Source organism: Microcebus murinus, chromosome 24 (assembly GCF_040939455.1).
Source record: "Microcebus murinus isolate Inina chromosome 24, M.murinus_Inina_mat1.0, whole genome shotgun sequence".
NCBI classification, from domain to species: Eukaryota; Metazoa; Chordata; class Mammalia; order Primates; family Cheirogaleidae; genus Microcebus; species Microcebus murinus.
Window position 1 is genome coordinate 19,377,017 of NC_134127.1, and position 15,067 is coordinate 19,392,083.

The 15,067-nt window shown below is 40.5% G+C and overlaps 1 protein-coding gene across 1 annotated transcript in view; it reads left to right on the plus strand.

Annotated features, from left to right (window-relative positions):
• Window positions 1–3,150: 3,150 nt before the first annotated feature.
• The window catches only part of PIWIL2 (piwi like RNA-mediated gene silencing 2), a 50,337-nt gene continuing 38,420 nt past the window's right edge, over window positions 3,151–15,067 (plus strand). The window contains exons 1-10 of the mRNA XM_012739283.3: window positions 3,151–3,598; window positions 4,675–4,762; window positions 4,912–5,050; window positions 5,543–5,749; window positions 6,600–6,710; window positions 9,713–9,830; window positions 10,459–10,583; window positions 11,423–11,503; window positions 11,815–11,928; window positions 14,694–14,882. Of these exons, the coding sequence (XP_012594737.1) occupies window positions 3,407–3,598; window positions 4,675–4,762; window positions 4,912–5,050; window positions 5,543–5,749; window positions 6,600–6,710; window positions 9,713–9,830; window positions 10,459–10,583; window positions 11,423–11,503; window positions 11,815–11,928; window positions 14,694–14,882 (1,364 nt within the window). The 5' untranslated portion in view covers window positions 3,151–3,406. The remainder of the gene's footprint in view (window positions 3,599–4,674; window positions 4,763–4,911; window positions 5,051–5,542; window positions 5,750–6,599; window positions 6,711–9,712; window positions 9,831–10,458; window positions 10,584–11,422; window positions 11,504–11,814; window positions 11,929–14,693; window positions 14,883–15,067) is intronic.

The window sequence follows — 15,067 nt, forward strand, 5'->3', positions numbered from 1 at the left end:
CCCTAGGGATGTTTAATTAGCAATTGAAGTACCCTGATGGGCAATATAATCTCTAGGAGAGGTTGATTAGCATTTGAAAGATTCTATACAGATGCCCAAGTTTCAGAATGCTTCATTCACCGTCTTTATTCTAAATCAACACCAAAACTATATAGATTTTCCTTTGGTGAAATAAGCAGTATCCATGATGTCTGAATTGCCTAGAAATACTATACAAAGGCCACCTACACTTTCAGGAACAGGATATAGAAATCTGGGGGTGTGCACACAAAGTGTATGCCCTTTGTTATGGTGATCTTGGTTTAGATTCCAAAACAGATGTGTTCAGAAAATCATCTGAGAATTACTGTTGCTTTACTTCAACTAGATTTGCCAAATCATGCCCCTAAAATAATGTTTGATGTGTACAGAATAAATCTTTCATGCAAGGTTTGGCCTGAGTTCCTGAAAAGACAGGTAACTGGGACTTTATCAAGGTTACAAAACAGTTTGCATAACTGTTTTTCAGTGCACTTGCTACTAATGTTTACATAGGCAGCAGAATTTCTATAACATAATGTGGTAACATTGTAAGTTGGGAAGGTTGTAGGGTAGAGGAAGATAAAATGTTATTATAAATGTTAAACAAATAACCTCTACAAATAGTGAAGGGTCGTCCTGCTAATTTGATTCCTGTCTTGAAAATCCTCCTGCTACAATAATTTTCAGAATCTATTCTCACTCGGGAAGGAGAGGAGAGTGCTTAAATGCATAGATTAAAACAAGGTATAGGATATCTGAGGCCTGGGAAACGTGAAGTCAATCCCTCTCTAGTCCTATTCCATGCAGAGGACTTGGATGTCTCTACAGCATCAGCCAAAGCCTCCAAGCACACCCTGTTAAACTTGAGAGGTGGGCGAAGGGTGCAGTTATTTGCCAGAATGGTTGGGAAAGGGGCAGAAATTTTTCTTTGGGTGAAAATATTCTGTAATAGCAGAATTAACCACTTATCATTTTATATAGTTTGAAGAAAGCTTTTCTTGGCTCACAGATTTTAGGCATCAATAAATAATAATACGCAACATCGACTTCGAGTCATTTTTTTCTCCTTGTGCTAAGTAGATAACATATGGTATCTCATGAATGTATGTACATTTCCATTCGACCCTGTGAATGGATAAATCCCTATTTCATATATAAGGAAAACAGCGTGCAGAGATTTTAGGTGTTCGTGCACTCAAGCTTACTTTTCCCTGTTTACCGCCTATATCCCTATATCCTCTAGGAGGAATGAGGCAAGTCAATTTTAACCCGTGTGTCTTAAGCTACAGGTGTTCCCAGGAGCCGCACACAGAAAGGGAATCCAAGATCTCAAAAAACGTAACCACATTTTAACACTTAGGTTCGCACCTAACTTCCAGCAACCCTTCGTGCTAAACCTCCACGCAGAGCAAGCTTCCCGAGAGGGCGAGTCTCTCTTGCAGACGAGCCAATGAGATGGCTGGATCTTGTGAGCGGCACGTCACTTGGCCAATGGGCTCAGCTGCTGGCGTTGGGAGGACCGGAAATTGGAGTCTGAAGCATGTGGGTCCTCCGGCGTGGCGGGTGGGTCGAGCGCAGTGTTCTCCTGAGGCCTCGCAGGGCTGGTCGAAGGCTCGCGCCCAGGTGACAGGACGCGCCCTAGGTGTGGAAGGCCAGGAAGGCCAAGGTCGCTCTGGCGCAGGCTGGGATGGGCTTTGGCTCAAGCACGTGGGTGTGAGCCGCGCCTTCCTGCCCACTCCGGACCTCGTCCCCTCCCCCCCAGGCGCGAGGTGCCCGGGCCCTCGGGTGGGGCCGGCGGCTGGCCGGGAAGTCGTTATTTGAGCCTCGGGGTGTGGGAAGAACCCAGGACCTCAAAAAGGCTGGGGAAAGTGGCGGCCCCAGGAAGGAGGGCCCTTATGAGGGGTGTGAGTGGGCTTGTTATTTGAACGGAAGTAGTGGGCGGGACCCCGCAGAGCCGTTGGTTTGGGGAAAGGTGCTTGTCTCTTGAAGCCTGACTTCTGGTTAGGCCCGGTCATTGTGCTCCAGCGCAGAGCACACGCTTGGAGAGGTGGAGCAGGTAGGCCGAGCCTGTCCTGGGACCCTTGCCTGTTGAACCCCTTGGGTCAGCCACGGATCTGCTAACTAATCACATGAGAAAGTCCACAGTAGGGACTTCTGGAGAAGGGGCCTGAATCTATAGAAGTGATGGTAGAGGTGAGGCAAGGGTGGAGAACGAGGAATGTTCCAGAAATCCTGTAATTGGTGGGTGTTACAGCCTTCTCAGTTTGTACCAGTTAGGCAGCTGATTGTTCTGGATTCTTCGGGCGGTGTTGGGGGAGGTGTGAGCAAAGGGTCCAGCCTAATCAAAAAGGGGTTTTAGCAATTAAAGAGGAGGGCTGTTGTAGGCTTTGAAAAAAGGCTTATCCTGCATTTACAGTGTGAAAGAGAGTAGTTTAGTTCAAGACATTTTGCGAGTTCTTAAACTATCTCCATCTGTGCTCTTGACTTATGAATTGTGTGTTTTTTCTTTATATGTGTGGCCTGATTTCTCTGCAGCTAATGAGACAGGAGTTCGAAAGTTAAGAAGAGGCTTATTTAACTTTGCAGTTAAGAAAGATTCTTCAGGGATCTGGGGTAGGTCAGTAGAATGAGAAGAGTCCCTTAAAGAGGGAGTCCTGAAAGCTGTAGGTTATAAAGTGATTTTGAAGAGGCCTGATGGACTTTATATTTGGGGGGGAGGTGTGGGCAGGGAGAGCCTCATCCCTGGTTACCTGGAAGAGAGAAGGGTATTAAATGTCACCTGAGACTCAGCAGGTGTTGTCAGCTCAAAGCGAGGGCTTTGTACTCTGGAGACCTCAGCTCTGGTGGAGTGTGAAGGAAGAGTTTTATAGAAAGGAATTGCATAAAGATTCAAAGAAGCAACTATAGAGGTCAAGAGATGAGTTTAATGTGATTATAGACTGGACAACAATTAGTAGTCTGGTATAGGAAAGAGGACCCAAAAAGCAAAAACCCATAAATATTTACTGACAGAATAATTTTATGATATGGCTATGTTAACTAAAAACTTGTTTATAAATCAAAATCATCCCCATACATGAAAATTGCTTCCATCTACAACAGGTAGTTAACTTATCGACTGAGTGCTCCAAGGGGCTGTTTGGGTAGAAAATACTAAGTAAGTACAATGAGGGGTTGGGTCCCTAAGGGATTGCTAAGCTTTTGAAGTGAGTATTCTATAGAAGGCTGGTTGTTTTACCGGACTGACTTAAAGTAACTATTTTTAATGCTTTGTGAGTCTGCCTTTAAGGAAAAGGAAAATAATTGGGAATCTTTAATCTTTTTAAAATGCTAGCAGGTAATTAACCAGAACAGGATCAACACACGTGTCCTCTACGGCCTTTTGATGGATCCTGTCCGACCACCATTCAGGGGCCCTTCTCCTGTCCACCCATCTCAATGTGTACGGATGCCAGGCTGTTGGCCACAAACTCCTAAACCTTTGGCCTCAGGTCTGGGCAGGGCAGTACCTGCAGGCAGAGGCCATGCATTTGGAAAGCCAGAGGAACCGAGCACACAGAGGGGGCCAGCACAAAGGGTAAGAGACCACTTCTGGATGCATAGTAGTGACATATAGCTTACCTGTGCTATCAAAGGAAGTAATGGATTTCAAAGTGCTTAGAAAACTGTGAAGCCCTATACAGAAGCAAGGCTTTTTTGTTCTTTGTTTTCTTCAAAAAGTAGTTGTATCTTCTGGACATATATTTCAAATCTTAAGAGTTGCAAGTCTAGACAGAGTGTCTCATAATGAACACTAGGTGGACTTGGGTAGGTGCCTTAGGTCCTCTAGCTTCAATCCATCTGTCTATCTGTACATCCATTCATAATTGATAGGTTTAAAGATACAACCTCTTGACTTTTTCTGAATGTTTAGATTTTTGCCCTGGGTTTGGCTTTATGATATTAGCAGCAATTCCTGCCTCTGAGGTAGTAATTGCTAGAGTTTCTTTTGGAATGCTCTTTGCCCAAATCTTAAATAAAAAGAGGCTCCTCAGCTATTGCTACTGCTATGTGAACACTTACACGTGTGTGCATTCTTAATCTCCTAATTTTATGGCCATTTTAAGAAAAATATTTATAATTAATGTATGTCAGAGTTAGCAAATATAGGAAGAACTTAATACTGCAGTTATAATCATTTTAAGTAGAGTTGACAGTGTCAAATGGAATGTTTTGTAAGAAGAAAAGTTTATGACAGTAATCTGGGTATGTTTGCTCAGATGAATTGCTTGAATCTATATGTAGCTTTTATATACATCAGTTCTAATTGGCATAACAGTAAAGTTTCAAAACTGCAACTGGAAAATAGTAGGTTTTGTTGGATATTGTTGGAAAAAACAAAAACTCTGGTACCTCTTAAATAATCTAGCTAGCTAGTTCTGTTGCATTTTGTCATACTGTATATCAAATCATGGACTTTTAACTGTGAACTTTTATACTTAAAGACCAAATAGGATGTGGTTACAAGTATTAAAATTTTTTTATAAAGTATTTTAACATTTATGGAATTTGAGGAAGATAATTTTTAATATTTACCAAGACTTTTAAGAAAACCATTGTTTCTGGAGTTTTAAACTACATCTTAGAATAACTTTACTTTTTGACTTTCCACAGGAGTCTGTGGGTTTGGTCTCCATGTTCCGAGGCCTGGGCCTTGAAACAGTTTCCCGGACCCCTCTGAAACGTGAAATGCCCTATTTAGGTATGTAGAAAACTAACTTGAGAAATTTAATGTTATATATGATTGCTTTGTTTTTAAATCCATATGGTTTATCTTCAGAAAAATAAAACAAACTGTGCTTTAAAACATTTAACTCACAGTTATTGCTGGGGTTCGGTTCTTTCATTCAGGTAGAGGCATTTTAGGTCGAGGCTTTTCTGCTAATACGGTGCACAAGGACAAAGAAGAACCCCGTTCCACTTTTCCGGATCCTTTAGTGTTGGCAGCTGGGGATAGCAAGATGGCAGAGGCCTCTGTTGGTTGGAATAGGTGGGTAAAGTTACTTTCTCATGTAACCATCACATTCAGATGGAGTATCTCTGTTAAGTTCAAAGAGAAACTCCAAAAGTATTATATTATCTCACAAATAAGCAATGCCTGATTTTATATTCAAGAATGGACATTTTCCAAGAGTAGTCAGCAGCTGCTGACCCAGTTAGTCATCAAAAAAGGATAAAAAGTAGTTCTGCATTGAGCAGTTCACAGCTTCATTTGCCCTCTTAACAAGTTTCCCTGGTCTTTGCGGTTCTTTAAATCACTTTCCTCTCAATTCTGTTATTGAAGATGGCTCTTGAGAGTCCAGGTCAGTAGCAGTTGGTGAATGAATCATGTTGGCGTATTGTATTTTGAGAGAATTCCAAGGCTGTGCTTGGGTCCCTTGTGCTGACTCCAGGAAGAGAGTGTAGACTTGGGGGAATAATTTAGATGTGGCATAGATAGGAGGATGATAAAGCCCCATTTGCTTCTCGTTCCACATTTCAGAGTGCTTGGAAGGGGGAGTTCAGATGCTGCTTTATTACCCCTGGGAAGGGCAGCTGCTGGTATCGGTAGAGGAGTGGACAAGCCTCCCAGTGCCTTCAGCCTAACTTCCCGGGACCCCCCACGGCTATCATCACCACCGGCTCTGCCCCAGTCCTCCCTGCACTCTCCAGATCGACCTCTGGTCCTGACCATGGAACACAAGGAAAAGTAAGTCAGGAGCACTGCCTTCTGTGCTTGGTGATGATCAGAGGAGGAGAAGGAGGCGCCTGATGAATCTCTGCGTTTTGGCTGGTGTGCAGTATTGTAAAAACTGTGTCTTTTGTGTCTGAAGTCCTGCCTGGGTGATAAGTACTGCAGAAGGTTTTCTTTTCTTTTTTGCCAGTGGGAGATTGATGAAAAGGTGGGAAAATTCTTGATGAAGTTAAGTGAGCTTAACAATGAATATATAGTCTGTACCAGAGAATAGACTCATGGCCTTTTGTTTCCTTCCCATTCAAACAGACAATTCTTTATCACGTTGTTTTTTTGTTTTCTTTTCTTTTTAGAGATGGGGTCTGGGGTCTCGCTCTGTCGCCCAGGCTGGAATGCAGTGGTGTGATCATAGCTCACTGCAGCCTTGAACTCCTGGGCTCAAGCGATCCTCCTGCCTCAGCCTCCCGAGTAGCTGGGACTACAGGTGTGTGTGAGCCACCATACCTGGCTTTCTTTGTTACATTGAAGATAAGGAAATAATTTAGGAAAAATATTATGGCACTTCATCTATTTCTATATAACTAGAATAACTTTTATGTTCTTAGTTAACTGGCCTAGTTTATTCCAGTAATATTAACTAGGACAAATAGGGCGACCTTCCTTATCTAATTAAACATTGCTAAGGATTTATCTTCTAACCTTCAAAGCTTGCTTTTGTATGTGCTGATGCTTGGTTTGTGTATATGTAGCAAAGTGTGAAAAATATTACTTCCCTTAATCTTTTTGTTGGTGGTAGTGGTTTGAGTTGGTTGTGTTGTTTTTGTATTTTGGTAAATGTGGGAGCTTTTTTATTTTTATTTTCCAGAGAGCTTCTTGTAAAGCAAGGATCAAAAGGAACGCCTCAATCTTTGGGTCTGAACCTTATCAAAATACAGTGTCATAATGAAGCAGTTTATCAATATCATGTGACTTTCAGGTATTCACAGCTTTTTTCTCCACATTGTTCACTTCTTAGAGGGCAGTAATGAAATAGTTCCACTGGGATAACTAAATGTTGTTCTGTACAATTCCTGGTGAACTTCCCTGTGCAATAATGCATGTACTCAGATCCTTACAGGAAGTTTAAGGTTAATTTTTTTGTGTGTATTTAACAATATTACCAATTCAGATTTTAACTTATTAGTTACAGGTGTATACATGAGGCTAGAATGGATTTCATATGAAATTAACGAAGCTTAAGTTCAGGGCCTTTTACTTGCATAGGCTTCTTCCATCATCTCTTAACTTATTTTATATGTGTAATTTTATATTCCTTTACTTAAAGGAGACCCCTCCCCAAATGATATAAGATCCATATGCCACAAAACATGGATTCTTCCCTGCATGAATCATCATACCAACATTTGATGTCTCTCCAGTGACAGTCTAGGGTTAAATTTATGAGTGATAAAATCAGGGAAAATAACTTTAATTTTATATCAATAATTTTAGGATTTATTTTACTTTTTTAAAAATTAAGAATTCATATTTGTTTGTGTTATTTTTAAGGTCTTAGGGGAGTCATTAGCCGGAATTAGCTAGAATTGTGAAAGTATTTTGAAATATCTGGAGAAAATGAAAAGATGGAAGTCTGATTTTTTTAATTGACAAATAATAATTGTATATATGGTATACAATGTGATGTTTTGATACATGTATACATTGTGGAAATGTTAAATCAAGCTAATGAACACATTCACCTCACCTACTTATTTTTTGAGGTGAGAATATTTAAAATCTCTTTTAGCAATTGTGAAATATATCTTGTTATTAACTATGGTCACCACAGATCACCATAGATTGCAGTAGATCACTAAAACTTATACTGCCTAACTGAAACTTTATACCTTTTGACCAGCATCTCTCCCCTTTCCCCATCCCCTCCACTGCCCAGCATCTGGTAAGCACCTTTCTACTTTCTGTTCTATGAATTGGACTTTTCCAGTTTCCATATAGAAGTGAGATCATAGAGTGAGATTTCTGTGCCTGGCTTATTTCACTTATCATAATGTCCTTCAGGTTCATCCATATTGTCACAAATGATAGACTTTCCTTCTTTTTAAAGGTGGTATAGTATTCCTTTGTGTATATGTACCACAATTTCTTTATCCATTCATCCACTGATGGACACTTAGGTTGGTTCCGTATCTTGGCTGTTGCAAATAGTGCTGCAGTGAACACGGGAGAGCAGATATCTCTTTGACATACTGATTTTACTTCCTTTGGTTAAATACTCAGAAGTGGGATTGCTGGATCATATGGTAGTTCTATATATAGTTTTTGAGGAACCTCCGTACTATTTTCAAAGATGACTGTACTGGAAGTCTTAATTTGTGAAGGACTGGCACTAATTGGTGGTAAAAGGCGGAAGTGGTGTGAAAGAAGAAGGGAACAGTTAGGGGGAAACTATCCAGAAGATATGATATAAAGGATGGAACCATTTGATTGAGGAGAAAGTGGTTGACTTTGGCCATGGGAAAAAAGTAATTGGATTTACTGTTGAGGGTATTCTTGGTGATCTTGTAGTAGTTTTGCTAGAGAAAAAAACTAAAAGATTAAAGGAACAAGGGAGGGCATAGGCCCTGAGAAGTAGCCAGTGACTTGGCCACTCATTTTAAATGTTTTTAAGACGAATGGGAAATGCAGTGATAATTGAAGAGGGTGACAGGATTGCTTTAGTGGTTTCTATGAGGTAAGAAAGCAGAGCTGAGCATGTATGACAGGTGGAAGGAAGAAGCCAGAAAGTAAGGTGAAGTTGAGCCCCAGGAAACAGGCATTTTGTGGACCATATGGGGATGAGGTGAGCATTAAAGAGAGGAGAACTGTTTCTCTGAAAATGGATTGATATGTTAAGGAAACAGAAAGGAATCTGCATTGAATGGGCCACAGAGGAGGCATGGATTTATAGCTTTAAAGATTGTACATCTGGACAGTGTATAGTTGTAGATTGTAGATTTGAAGCCCCAGTGTGAAGGGGCTGCCAGGTCATTGAGAGACTACTAAGCAGATGTATTACAGCAGACGGGGCATCCTGTGGCTTCCCTGCAGTGCATGAAGGGCGTATAGGAAGACAAACTTAAGTACTGTGCTTAGAGCATAACTCTCTGTGTGTCTATGAATTTCTTTTAAGAAGTGTGATGTTTGCATGTAAGTGTTTACTTTTGAGGACAACTGTGTTGGATTAGCACTTGATTTTTTTTCTTTTTGTCTTCGTGTACTTGAACGTGCTTGACCTTAGCCTTGGATTTGTTTAAACTTTGCAGTTGTAGAACAGGCTTGGGTGTTACTGTGCTGTAAATGGGACAGTTGTCATACAAAGTAGCTACTAGAGTTTTTCAAAGCTGTAAGATTTATGATAGTGAATCAATAGAAAGTTGACATTGCCATGAGTGAAAAATGATTTGAGTAAAATCCTGGTTTAAAAAAATTTTTTTTTTTAAAAAATGTGTATCTCTGAAGACTGTAGAGCAGATATTAGCAAACTATGGATGGTCTGAAGGTCAAACCTGGCCCACCACCTGTTTGTGTAATAAAGATTTATTGGTGCTTAGCTATGCTCATTTGTTTGCATATTGTCTATGGCTGCTTACGTGGCCTGCAAAGCCTAAAATATTTATCTGGCACTTTACAAAAAAAGTTTTCTTTTCCCCTGTTCTAAAGTCTGGAAGAATATACACCGACACATTAAAGCAGCTGTCCTTTGGTGGTAGAATTACAGGCTGTTTTCATTTTCTTTACCTACAATTTCTAATGTTCCTGCCCTGAGCAGGTATCCTCCAGTCAAAGGTCCATTTGTAGTCAGATGTGTAATTTTTAATATAACCAGTAGGTGGAGCACCAGTTACAAGTGACTGCTTCTCTAGCACACCTGTTGCACAACTGTGGTAAAGATTGCTGTTTGAATCAAATTGAAGTGAAATCCCCTTTATTATTTTCCAGCCCCAATGTGGAGTGCAAAAGCATGAGGTTTGGCATGTTGAAGGACCATCAAGCTGTCACTGGAAACGTCACTGCTTTCGATGGATCCATTCTCTATCTGCCGGTTAAGCTTCAACAAGTGAGACCAAACAGGAAGTGTATTTTGGGATAAAACCTAAGAGTGTTCTGGTGTTTTGAGTGATGGGAAATCGTAGACATCCTGAACATTTGAGTTGTATCTTCCTATTCCTAGAGGGAAGATAGATTTCTTCAGGACATAATAGAAAATTTTACATTTGAATTGTTCAGGAAGCACCTTCTCACATAAGAAGAGTGATTGGGGCCAAGTGTGATGCTCACACCTGTAATCCCAGAACTCTGGGAGGCCAAGGAGGGAGGATCACTTGATTGAGGAGTTGGAGATTGCTGTGTGCAGTGAGCGATGATTGGGTCACTGCACTCCATCCTGGGCAATAGAATGAGACCCTATCTCTTAAAAAAAAAAAAAAAGTAATTAGAAGCCTTTGGCTTCTATGACAAAGAGTGGCTTATAAATTTCAAATGCAAATTTTGTTGGGTTTCTCTTATCAAATAGTTTCTGAATCCTGGTTGTCATGCTGTGCCTTTGCCAGTGTGGGCAGCAAAGTGAGGGGAAGAGTAGAAAAAAACATTTTAAGATATTTTAGTGTTCTCTAGAACACAGTTGGATTAGATTAGGACTTGGTAGTTTTGTCATTTCTTTTTACTTGTGTGTATTTATTTGTTAGGTTCTCGAGTTAAAAAGTAAAAGGAAAACTGATGGTGCTGAAATCTGCCTTAAGATTCAGTTGACAAAGATCTTGGAGCCCTGCTCTGACTTGTGCATTCCCTTCTACAATGTTGTTTTCCGCAGGTGAGGACACAGCTGAAGTCTTAATTTCCTTTAACTTCAGTCTTGTATTTGCAATAATGCTCTTCAAGAAGCTTGGATGGTTTTATACTACAGTGTGTATGTAGATAGGTTTGGAAGCATTTACTAAATGAATGGATGATACTGAGGTTAACTTACTCAGAAGTCATCTCACCAGTGACAGGCCAGATTTGAATACAAAATTAGGTTTGGAGGTAGCTGGGTAGAGGAATGAGTTCCCTTGGATTCATTCAGGTTAAAAACAGCTGTTTAAAGTGCATATTTAATGGTGGTGGTAGCAAGAGGGCCACTTAAAGAGGTAGTGTGCAGAAATATCTGCTGAAAGAATTTTTTTCTAGTCTCTTGAGTTTTTGGATTACAGAGAGCTCATAATTATTTAACTTATTTTGAGCTACCCTAATTTCATCAGCTGTTATGCCCAAACTACCTCTTATTTTTAATGAAACATGTAACCTAGGTTTTACCTGGTAAGCTGAACTGCCAGGAACAAACATAACCCCTTTTACCAGACTGTTGATTCACACACTTAGAAATGGGCTCTCGTTAATGGTAAAAAGTAATGAAAATTGAGCCTGGGAAATGAACTTGGTGTTAGGTTAGCTAGTAAGTGGGAAGGGCAGTCAGTTGCACATACTCCAACATAAATATTTTGGTAATTTTTCTTTTTCTTTTAGCAAAATTGTCCTCAACACAAAAGCTGTATTTGTGCAAAGAACACAAACATTTCTGACCCTTAGGCTTCAAAAGGCAAATGTAGCTAAGAATAATGGAGCTTAATTTTTTAATTCTATTAGAAAACCCCTCTTTGCCTTTTATTTCAGAGTAATGAAACTTTTAGATATGAAGCTTGTGGGGAGAAACTTTTATGACCCTACGAGTGCTATGGTACTACAGCAACACAGGTTGGTGTTTTTTCCCTTTCCTCACTTTTGAATGTTCTGGAAATAAATTTTTCATTGCAACCTTTATATTTAGAATCATAATCTCAGCAGTATTTTATGGTAGTGAATACAATTTATCAGTTAAGTCTCTTCCTTAGTTTGAGTTTTCAATAGGTTTGCAATGATGTTGATTTACTTTAATTTGTTTCCTGGGGCTTTCTCACTGTTATGAGGGATGGGCAGTGTTGACTAAAAGTCTTGTTTCAGATGGGGACATGGAGCTAGCTGTGTTCTTTTTAGAACCCTGGGGTAACGACCACCTCTCTCTTCAGATTGCAGATCTGGCCAGGCTATGCAGCTAGCATCCGGAGGACAGATGGAGGTCTTTTCCTGCTAGCGGATGTCTCCCATAAGGTCATTCGGAATGATTCTGTGTTGGATGTCATGTGAGTGGATGGTGGGATCTGCCCTTAACATGATGATGATTTTCTGAAAGTTCAATAACAACTGGTAATAATACAGTAAGACATTGTTCTGTTTGGATTTTTAACTGTAGAATAGATTGAGAGAGAACTAAAAGGATGCACCCTTGTCTCTAAGTCCTTCTGAATAGACATCTGAATAGACATCTGCTGTGCTTTGAGGAGGAGTTTTATTTAAATTTGTGGTTAAGAAGACATGGTTTGATATATGCACATCCTGAGCTTTTGTTTAATATACAGTGCATGTGTTACTATAGTAAATGTGGATGTGTATAACTTTTAATGATTGCATGAAATCCCATTTTATACATAAGTCTGTGTGCATCTCTGTGCATTTTTTTTTTAGGCTGTATACTTAGAATTACTTAATGGAAGGACTCAACATTAGATTTTTAAAGTTATTTATTTATTCTATTTTATTTATTTACTTTTTTAAGAGACGGGGGGTCTTGCTCTGTCACTCAGACTGGACTGCAGTGACGCCATCAAAGTTCAATCTTGAACTTCTGGGCTCAGACAATCCTCCTACCGCAGCTTTTTGAGTAGTAGGGACTACAGGCATGTGCCAACATGTCTTGCTAATTTTGTTTTTTATATTTTTTAGAAATAAGATCTCACTACACTGCTAGGCTGGTCTCGAACTCCTGGCATCAAAGAATCTTCCTGCCTTGGCCTCCCGAAGTGCTGGGATTACAGGCGCGTGCCACCATGCCCAGCTAATTTTTTATAGAGATGGTTCTCATTATATTGCCCGGCCTGGAGTGCAGTGGTATGATCATAGTGCACTGCAGCCTTCAACTGCATGGGGCTCAAGCATTTGTCCTGCCTCAGTTTCCCAGTAGCTGGGACTGTAGGCTTGCCCTACCACACCTGTAGTCCTTTTTTTTTTCATTGTTTAAGTACAAAATTTTACATGTAAAAGCAGTTCAACCTCGAGTTTACATTTACTTTTATAATCTCACTATGCAGTCATTCAAATTTTGTCAGTTTCATCCTCCTTCCCTCTCCCCCATAAAATTACATTTCTTAGTTAGTCTATATCAGTTTTGATCCAGCTTTGAGACCCCATTCTCCAAGATAGTCAGAAGACCTGGATCAGGCATCGCCCCTTTATATCGCACACGGATCCTGGGGTGCCTGTGGTCCTGGTTCTGGGTGCAGCTGTGGTGCCCAGCTGCTCAGCCCCAGAGAGCATGTGAACGGCTGTCAGGCAGCTCTGCAGTGCCTGTCCTCCCGTGTACCCCATAGCTGGTACAGCATTGGTGTTCCACCACCTTCGTCCATTGTGCCCTCTGTGTTCTTAAGGGTCACGGGAAGCCACCAAAGAGTCTTTTCCTGAAGGTGAGAAGAGCTCATTCTTTATACATGCAGCTGCTTTTCTCTTCATGGTTCAGGAATGGTTTGCATACTTCTAAAAGGTAGCAAGCCAACGAAGGTTTACCATGTAAGGTTAAATTTCCCATGTTGCTATTAAGTTCTCAATAATTCGTGTAATGACTCATCCCCACTGAATTCAATACCATGTTAGACATGTCTTTGAAAACCTGATTGGCTTTCATTTGTCTGGTTGCTCTCCAGGCTGGCTGGGCCAGCACTGTCTTGGGGTTCTCCTTCCCCTCTTGTGGGGAAACTCCTGTCTCTCAGATCCCATGGCTGCTGCCTTCTTGGTTTACGCCCGTGCTTGCATAGAGCACACATCCTCCAGTATTTTCCAGAGGAAGGGCGCATTGGAGGAAGTAGTTTTGAGACCTTTCATGTTTGAAAATGTATTCTGTTAACAGACTGGTTGTCTAGTCTGATATGTATATAATGCTAGCTCGGAGATGCTTTTCCATCCGAATTTTGAAAACATTGCTCCATTGTCTTTGCTTTTAGATTTGCTGTTGAAAGATCTAAGCCATCTTGATTTCTGATTCCACAGTCTTTGTATGTCTCTCCTCACTCCTTCCTGTCCCTCTGAAAGTTTGGGGAGTTTTTCTTTACCCTTGGATTCTGAAATTTTAGTTGTTTTTTATTCCTTCCTGAATCTCTGGGGATTCTATCTGGGATTATTTTACCTTTGCCTGAAGAACTCTCTGTAATATGTCATTTAGTGTGGGATCTGCTGGTGACATTCTTTAAGTTTTTGTGTAAAAACGTCTTCCATCTTGCCTTTAACTTAGAATTCTGGGTCTGGCAGTTGTTTTCTTTTAGCTCTTGGAAAACATTACACTTGGTTCCAGTGCGTTCCTGCATCGTCTTGCTCACAGCACTGTTACACGGGGTTCCCGAGAGTATGTCCTTTGTGGGGTCTTTTCATCTCCACATCTTAAGGTCTTCTCGTGGGGACTTGCCTCACTTGTGTAGCAAGTTCCCTCTTCAGCTAGGGAAGGGCAAATACAACAAAAGAATGCTTTTCTTGTGACTCTTAGAGACTATCTTTGTAATGATAGAAAACAATAATTGTTTTGATAAAAGTACCTTATTTTAAAGAATATAGGGAACTTTATTAACTTATAGTTGCTGCTTTTAATATGATTTTTATTTTTTCATTATTTTTTGTTGATTTTTTTTTTCGTAAGGTTAAAAATAACAGTGATGAGAGTCCCATCTTTTAAAAGACACAATTGGAGCCTTCTGGTGCTGTGTAGCTATGTTGGACCCCTGAATTACTTAGTTGAGTCCCCTGTCTCTTTTCTGTTGCTCTGGGTATACACTGTGATCCCAAAGTCTCTTGTCTCTTTCCAAAGGCATGCCATGTATCATCAGAATAAAGAAAACTTCCAGGATGAGTGTACTAAGCTTCTGGTTGGCAATATTGTTATCACCCGATATAATAATCGTACCTATCGTATTGATGATGTGGATTGGAATAAGACCCCAAAAGATAGCTTCACGATGTCTGATGGGAAAGAGATCACGTTCTTGGAATACTACAGGTAGAAAGAGACTGAATTGGGGCCTAAGATGGGGGTGGGATGCAGTTTACCATTCTCTAGCAGGATTTTTTTTTTTTTTTTTTTTTTTTTTGAGACAGAGTCTCGCTTTGTTGTCCAGGCTAGAGTGAGTGCCGTGGCGTCAGCCTAGCTCACAGCAACCTCAAACTCCTGGGCTCCAGTGATCC